Below are 8,454 nucleotides of genomic sequence, written 5' to 3' on the forward strand. Positions count from 1 at the left end.
ACCAATGTACATTCTTACAAGAAGTGTTCAAAAGCTATCTTTTTCCTTTTTCCCTACATTCTCTCTCACCAAAGGCTGTAAACATCCCTTCAGGATGTGATTGGTAAAGGATCAAAGTGGAGGGCTGGGGGGTGAGGGGATCTTTGCTTTGAAGATCAGAATTAATGCCCGTGTTGGGGGCACAGGCTACACATACAGAGCCTCGAGGAAAGTTTGGTTCATTAAAGGGCGTCAGCTCCAGCCTTGAGCTTGGGCTTGTTTAGGGGGAGCAAAGCCCGACCTTTTATGGTTGAAGTGATGGCGGTAAGCCACGCTAATGCCACACGTGTCTCCCGCCATGGATGCAGCAGTATGCACCAGTGGGAGCACTAACAAATTCCACTATTCATTTATTTAACGTGTCTTTCTTGAGGGCCTACTATGTGTCTGTCACTGGGAGCTGGAGCCAGGAGCTCGGACACCTCCCTCATCTGTACAACCAGGGCAACATTTCCTGCCTCGCAGGGGGTCACGGGGAGACAGCACCGGCAATTCCCTGGACCTATTGTTCTTGCTCTTATGGGCGGCTTCCGACCAAGAGAGGAGGGGCCTATGGTTCCATGAAGACCCCCTTGGAAAATGAGTTTACAAACTGTACACAGCTGAGTCTTCATGACGTTTTTGATTTTTATTATTTGTTCGAAAACATTACCAATTCTGGCCTCACCCTACATCAGCCCTGCATCTAGTCCTCTTTTGCTTCCCCTCACGTGATCATAATCCTCTGTCATCGAAGGGACTGGGACGGAACTGTGGACACACAGCGGACCTCACACGGATGGTAACTGCAGGGCTTGGGGCTATGTCTCCGGCCGGGCTGGTAAGATTGAGGTCGATGCCCGCCCCTCCCAGCCTTCCCCTGGCTCCGCAAGAGAAAGCCCGTCAGTCCTCTGGCCTCCTGCTAACACCTCTGTCGTTTTCCCACCCGGCCCTCACGGGTGGGTGTTCTCCTTTGTCTCTTTCTTTCTCCTTGGCTTCTATCCCAGGGGTCCACCACAGTGCCTGGCACATAGTAGGTGCTCAGTGAATGTGTGGCAGATGAAAGGATGCAGGATGAAGAAGTGTCACTGTCACTGCGGTTTGTCCTACCGGAGTAGTGGCAGCACGATGCCCTCGGATAGGACGTTGTTTTCCACCTTTGTACTCCTTCTTCCGTCCGCGCCCCCCCACCCTCTGCCTTCTGACTCCTGCAGCCCCAACGTGGGCCACCGCCTGGGGTGTCCGGGTGGGAGGAAGTGATGCCTTCATCCCAAACTTCCCAAACCATGGCAGCTCACACCAAAGGGTGTCATGGCTGTGTGCCCCAGAGGGGGCTGAAGGCTTTGTGCACTGTGGGTCCCCTTTTACAGGGGGTCAGTCTCCCCAGGACAGTCTCAGAGGCCAAGGGTAGGGTCCTGCTGGGCCCTCAGAGGGGTGGGGAGAGCTCAGGCATTCACGTGGGCCTGTCACTCGGGCAGCAGGACTGGAAAGGACACTGTAGGTGCGGGTGGCAGCGAGCTGGTGGCCGGGGTCCTTTGCCTGCTTTGCTCTAGGGGGCCAGGGTGGAACCATCCGAGTTTGAAGGGCCTCACGCAGAGACTCTCTGCAGCAGAAGGCCACTGCCAACCGGTCTTTTGCGGTCAGAAGAACAGAATCTATTTTTACGATCCTTTCCCGTCCCTCTGAATGTGGAGGTGGTGGTGACTGGGGAGGCAGTCACGAACCTGCTCATCTGTCCAGAACACACCTCTGCCACTTCTTTGGGGGACTGTTCTCCTCAGCTCACGCGGCCAAGTGGTTGTGTAGGAAACTGTCAATCACACCCACCGCCCAGCGAGGCCACGTGATCAAGTAGCGCCAATCAGAGTACCCCAGGTCCGGGCCGCAATGGTTGGTCCAGGGCTGGACACATGACCCGAGCTGGGCCAATCAGAGCCCTGCCTGGTACTAAGCTCCTCTCTAGGGTTTCTTCCTTTCTGTTTGCATCCCTTAAGGCTAGGAAGCCCTGAGGCGGGCAGCAGCCAGGTCCTTCGGCCCTCGTAGAAGACTGAGGAAAGAAACTTGCCAGGCGAAGAGGATCAAAGATGAGAGAAGGGAAAGAGGGAGGGAGAGAAAGAATGAGCTGACGGCTTTTGATTTCTTGGGTCACCGAGCCCTCTGGACCTGCTCTGGTTCCTGCATCCTGGGTCCCCAGTAGCCTTCCAGTAGTTTCCCCCTTCACTGAAGCCAGCTGGCCTTGGGCTCCTCTCATGGGTGGTCCAGACTCGATTCGGGAGTCCTGCCTGATTCTGATGCAACCCCATCCAAAGAGAGGCGCTCGTTCATTTCAGCACCATGGAAAATGAGGTCTTTTATTCTCTACCGAGAGCAGGCTTTACAGAGCCCCAGACAGAGTTCAGGATGGACCCCGGGCGGGAATGCCCCGAGTGACTGTGTGTGTGTGTGTGTGTGTGTGTGTGTGTGTGTGTGTGTGTGGCGGGGTGGAATGGTTGCTTCCTGAAGCAGCTCCAGCATTTACACTGCCGGAGCCAGGCCAATCGTGTTGTTCGCTCGATTGAAGACGGTAAAATACAACCTCAGGAAGACATCACCCAGAATCCAGGAGTCCGAGAGGAACAGGCCGCCTTTGCCTTCGTCGAAGTTGCTGTAGCAGGTGCCCTGATGATCCTGGAGGAGACAGAAACTCACCAGTCAGCCCGAGCCCTCACTTGCAGCCCGCCTTCAACAGCCAGCCCTTCTCTGCTGGATCTCCCTCCTTTCCCGGGAGCCACGTGGCTCTCTGAGCAGCTGCAGAACTGGGGTGCCCATCCAGGCACCAGAACTGTCTGCCGCTCTCCTCACACTCTGCTGTGTCTTTCCTGTGACTCACGCTCCGGCTGTTCCCTCTGGCGGAAAATGCCTTTCCTTCTCTCCTCACCCCCATCAGCTCCCTAAGACTGAGCTCAGCCCGTCTCTTGGCTGCCTTTCCGACCCCAGGCGGGCCCTCCGCGGCCGCCCGGCAGCATCTGCAGTGGTGTGGCTTCGCCTCCAGGGGGCCTCCTCCTCCCGGCCTCTGCCCCGCATTCCTGCAAGTCCCAGATTTGAGGACCAGGTCCCCAGGGTTGGCTCCTCACCTCCCGGCTGTAGGCACTGGCTGGCACTGAGTAGTTGATGCCGTTGATGGTGAAGACGATGTCAGGCAGGGTGCTGACGGCGTCACAGTCAATTACATACTGTCAGAGAAAGAGTGAGAGAGAAGTTTGGCCCAGCCGATCCTTCTATGCCTGGAGAGCCCAGAGTGCCCCTGCGGCATGACCCGTCACCTCGCCACTGTAGGACTGCTTGGCATTGATGATCTTCTGTATGTTGAAGACAACGTCAGATGGGCCAATCAGCAACGAGGTTCCGGTATCAATAATGGCCTCGCAGCCGCCATCACAAGCAATGACCATCTCGTTCATGGAGATGCTGAGAGACAGGGGGATAAAGCAGGTACCAGGATCACACTGGGGGCTCCCTTCACTACCACCCCCTCCCTGGCTGACCTCAGGGCACCCCTTCAGCTCATGCCTGACAGCTGTTTCCCCTTGTTCTGATCCTACTGACCTTCCTTGACTTCCTTCAGTTCCTGAATGTCCCAAGCTCTCTTGTGCCTCAGGGCCTTTGCATATGCCAGTAGCCCCTTCTAGAACCATCCCCACTCCCTTTGTCTGGCTAATTTCTCCTCACCTTCCAGGTTCCAGCTTCACTGTCACTTTTTTAGGGAAGTCTTACCACCAGACTCAATCAGGCTCCTCTCTTGGTCACCTCGGCATACTTTTACTCATTTCTGGCATGTATCAAAGTGGTAATTCACTATTTGTGTGACTTGTTTCATGTACATCTGCCCTGTTAGATGGTGAGCTCTGTAAGAGCAATTTCTATCCTCAGCTCCTCCTTCAAGTGTCCAGCACACAGCAGATGCTGAACATATGTTTGTTGAATGAATGAATGAACCAGTAAGTGAGGGAGGGACGAGAGACCTGTATCTGGTGTCTGGCTCATTATGGGGCCCACACAGTGAAGATGGAGGTTCTCCTGGGCAGCAGGTGCTCAGAATGACAGGAAGGGAGTCACAGGCTGCTCTCAACCAGCTCCCAGCTCAGATGCCAGGGCCCCTGGCCATGGGCTAGCCAATGCCTGAGCCAGCCCAGGGGGCAGGACACGGGCTATGGAAGCTTCCAAAGGACATTTTAAGCTTTTGTCTGCTGATACCAGGACCTTGTCAGGAGGTGTGGGGCTATTAGAACCTGTGGGCGGTTGTGTGTGTCCATGTGTCTGTGTGTGCGCATGTGTGTGCGTGTGCGGGCATCACCTGGGGCCGCCTTCAGAGGGGCGGGCTTACCTGTCCACGGACAACTGCCAGTAGAGGGGCTTGGACACGGGCACCCAGTTGAGCTCTCCGCTATAGTAGGAGTGGTCCACACCGCCGAACATCACCACACTGCCCTCCTCCTCCTTTCTGAGAGGGGGAGGGGGGAAGTGTTCATTGTGAGGGGAAAATAACCGGGAGGGGGGATTTGCTTTGTCTAAAGCATTGTCTAAAGACACGCTTCTCATGGCTCACTTGTCCACACGTCACAAAGCCCCATGGAGTAGGCACTCCTCTGCTTTCCATTCTACAGACAGGAAGGTTGGGGCCCAGAGGGATTGAGGCCTGGCTAATGGATGGTGAAGCTGAGTTCAAATCTGGACAGTCTGGCTGCAGGGCTGGCTCTGACCACCCCCTCTGCCAGTCCCTTTTGGCGATCAGAGCACTCGGCCATGTAGTTGGGGGACGTGCCAGCCAGAGAGGTCTGGCCTGTCCTCTTTCAGAAAAGCCGAGTGTCCGGGCTCACATGGGGTGCGGGCTGTGGGGCCCCATGCTCAGCAAGGTCCCACCTCTCTGCTGTCCCTGTCTTGAAATTCCTAATACTTGTAGAACAAGGGGACTCCTATTTTCATTTTGCACTGTTCCTGCAGTGCAGGAACTGTATGTAGCAGGTCCTGGGAGCACGCTGTTAGTGAGGGGGGACATGTCTCTGCTGACCCCTCTCCTTCCTTCCAGAGCAAATCTATGGGCAAATCTTGTTGCCCGTTCTTCCAACATATATCTCAACTCCTTCCATTGTTCTCCCTCTTCCCTCCACCTCCCTGGACCAAGCTGCCACCCTCTCTCTCCTAAAGAGTCTGCTGTAGCCTCTTCCCTGGCCTCCCTGCCTCCACTCCACTGCATCATTCTCCAGCACACAACCAGGGTGAGCTTTCAAAAGTGGAAATTGGATCATGTCTCTTCCCTGCCTCACCCCTGCCAGAGGCCTCCACTCCCACGTGGTGCAGAACCCCAGGCGAACCTTGCCCCTGCCTCCCTGCCAGGCTCCGTTCCCTCCCCACTCCTCCCCCAGTGCCCCAGCCACACTGGCCCCCTCGCTGGGCCTGGGGTGCTCCTTCAGACCATTGCACGGGGTTTTCCCTCTGCCTGGGACTTCGCCTCTGCAGCCCGGCTCTCTCCCATCACAGAGGCCTCAGCTCACAGGGGCCTCTGCTACAGCCCGTCTATAGCCACCTGCCTGGGCAATCTTGTGCAAAGCTCCCCTCTGAGCCTCGGTTCCCCCGTCGGTCAAATGAGGGACTTGGACTACAGGGGTCAGCAAAGTTTTCCTGTAAAGGGCTGGATCATCATGATTTTAGGCTTTGCCGCCTGCAAGATAGCCCTTGTGTCTGCTCCGTTCCGCGATTGTAGAGCAATGGCAGCTAAAACTTTATTTACAAAAACAGGGGCTGGGCCAGATAGGGCCCCCAGGCCATAGTGTGCTGACCCCTGGACGAGGCTCTCTCTCAAGAAACTTCAGGATCGGGCGCCTGGGGGGCTCAGTCGTTAAGCATTTGCCTTCAGCTCAGGTCATGGTCCCAGGGTCCCGGGATCGAGCCCCACATCGGGCTCCCCGCTCTGCGGGAGGCCTGCTTTTCCCTCTCCCACTCCCCCTGCTTGTGTTCCCTCTCTTGCTGTGTCTCTCTCTGTCAAATAAATAAATAAAATCTTTAAGAAAAAAAAAAAGAAACTTCAGGATCAAGTAGTCTACAATTTTTTCATGTAACTGGAAGCATCTTACAGCTGATTTGGACAAACGGCTCGTCCAGCCCAGACTTACTTGCTCAAGTAGAAGGCGAAGAGCTCCTCAGAAATGAGACCTTGTTTCCACAGGTTGTCGAAGACGGGGAGGGTGCCTCCGAGGCTGAGGCTGGGGTAGCCCAGGCCCAGGATGCCATCGAAGACTGCATATTCCATGAACTTGCCGGGTTCCCTCAAGCTCAGGCCAAATGCCTGGGACTCATCGATAAGGCCCCCGAACTGTGGGAGAAGAGGGTGTCACCAGGGAAAGGCTTGGAAAGTGGGGCTGGGCTGGAAGATGCCACTAACGGCAGAGAAGAACCAAGGTGTGGCTGTGGTCTGGCTGGCTGGCTATGACAAACCAGAACAGAGATACAGGTTCCGTGTGCGTGGACCCTGTGGATTTTGACCAACACCTGCTCCTCCTGCTGACGTCATCCCCCCCCTTCTTTTTTTACAGGTGGGGAAACAGACTCAGAGTGGGACTGAATTGTTTCCACTCGAGGACAGAAAGAATAGAGAGTAAGATAGTCTTCTTTTGGGCATGACTAGTTCTGATGACAGAAATGGAGTGAATTCATTGCAATTGTGGATTCTGTGTCTGCCCAAAGAGAGAGAGATGCCTGTTATACCACCAGCCATCAGAGCTCTTAGGAAAATTCTGCCTGGGAAATATGCTGTTGTGTGCGTGTGAGTGTTCAGGCACGTTAGGGGAGGCAGCTCATAGTTTTTATTGGAGTCTCAGAGGCCCCCAAGGGTAAGCACCCATTTTTTAGCCCCCCCCCCTACTTCTGTGGCCCTTGCTTTTTTTGCCTAGGTCCCTGGATCCTCAGCTGCACCCAGAGGCTCCATAACAGTTCTGCCCTCTTCTCCAAAACATCCCCCATCTGTGTGAGTCCTGCTTCGCATCCCAGCTCTGCCACTAAGCAGGTGCATAACCCTGGGAAAGGCACTTGCTCTCCCTTGATTCACCCATCTGCGTGATGGCAGTAACAGTGCCTGGCACATGGGGCTGCTGCAGGATCAAACAAGTTCTTACAATGAAAGCACCCAGCACCATGCTTGAAAAAATAAAAGTGGGTGGTTTATCCACACCTCTCCCTGTTCCCCCCAAATTCAGCCTTGAGCTAACCAAGGGGAAAGGAGCTGCAAATCCATGCCCCCAAGCCCCGCCAGCACAGTGATCCACCCTCTAGGTTAGCTATTCTAGGATTCCGTGTGTCAGCGAGGGGTACTGTCTCCCTAGGGAGCCAGCCCCACAGGGCAGGCAGCCAGCTGCTGGGGGACTTGGGGAAAGACAGGTGCTCCCAGCTGACCCTACATTTGATCCTATAAGCCGTCATTGCTCCCTGGGTCAGCCTTCCTCAGCCTCTGGTTTCCATGTTACCTGAACGGTGTCATAGGCCAGAAATCCTGACATCCTCCCGGAGCCGTACTGGAGGTGGATGGGCTGGCCCGAGATCCGGAAGGTGGAAGACAGCAGAGGGTTGAAGATATTGTGATTAGCTGCAGACACAGGAGATGAGCATCTGTCAGCCTGCCAAGGACAGAGGATGGGGCGGGGGGGGGGGGGGGGGGCGGGGCACGAGACGGGTGCAGGCACTCACCGCACGCAGGGCTGGAGCAGTAGATGGAGGGCACCCACAAGTCAGACGAGCCCGTGTCAAAGATGACCTTGAACTCCTGCGGGGGTGTTCCAATACTGATGGTGCCGACGTAGGCCAGCTGCAGGGGCCGGGAAGGGATGGTTAAGGCAGATTGCCCTAGTCCTCCCTGACCCCCAGGGTGCCTGCCTCTGTCGGATGTCCTGAAATCAGCTTTCAACCACTCTACCTTATAGCCTCTACTCAGGCCAGTGTCTCCATTTGAAAAGCTCTTCAGTGTCCCCCGCAACTCACTAAATCCTTTCCCCCCTTCTTGGCCCAGCTTGAGTGCTTCCTCCTCCAGGTAGCCCTCCTAGGTCACCCCAGACCACTTCCTCTGAATTCAAAATAGAACATCAATACCATGCAGTTGGCCCTTTTCCTTGACATTCATTTACTTTCTGCTTGTCTCTCAGGCTGGGCTATGCATTCTTGGAGAAGAGATGAGACCTTTTGTTAACAATAACAATAACCCTATGTTAACAATAACGATAACCCTATGTTAACAATAATGATAACCCTGTTAGTTTTTTCCTTTTTTTAATTTTATTTTATTATGTTATGTTAATCACCATACATTACATCATTAGTTTTTGATGTAGTGTTCCATGATTCATTATTTGCATGTAACACCAGTGCTCCATTCAGTACGTGCCCTTTTCAATACCCATCACCAGGCTAACC

The 8,454-nt window shown here is 54.7% G+C and overlaps 1 protein-coding gene across 1 annotated transcript in view; it reads right to left on the minus strand.

The window, feature by feature from the left end:
- Nucleotides 1–1,788: 1,788 nt before the first annotated feature.
- The window catches only part of LOC112829588 (pepsin F-like), a 10,210-nt gene continuing 3,544 nt past the window's right edge, over nt 1,789–8,454 (minus strand). The window contains exons 3-9 of the mRNA XM_025879262.2: nt 7,735–7,852; nt 7,515–7,633; nt 6,168–6,367; nt 4,382–4,498; nt 3,321–3,465; nt 3,132–3,230; nt 1,789–2,685 (exon numbers count right to left, since the gene is read on the minus strand). Of these exons, the coding sequence (XP_025735047.1) occupies nt 2,533–2,685; nt 3,132–3,230; nt 3,321–3,465; nt 4,382–4,498; nt 6,168–6,367; nt 7,515–7,633; nt 7,735–7,852 (951 nt within the window). The 3' untranslated portion in view covers nt 1,789–2,532. The remainder of the gene's footprint in view (nt 2,686–3,131; nt 3,231–3,320; nt 3,466–4,381; nt 4,499–6,167; nt 6,368–7,514; nt 7,634–7,734; nt 7,853–8,454) is intronic.

The sequence above is a fragment of the Callorhinus ursinus genome, unplaced genomic scaffold, assembly GCF_003265705.2.
Source record: "Callorhinus ursinus isolate GAN/ISIS: 27379988/994484 unplaced genomic scaffold, GSC_fseal_2.0 scaffold51, whole genome shotgun sequence".
Lineage (NCBI taxonomy): Eukaryota > Metazoa > Chordata > Mammalia > Carnivora > Otariidae > Callorhinus > Callorhinus ursinus.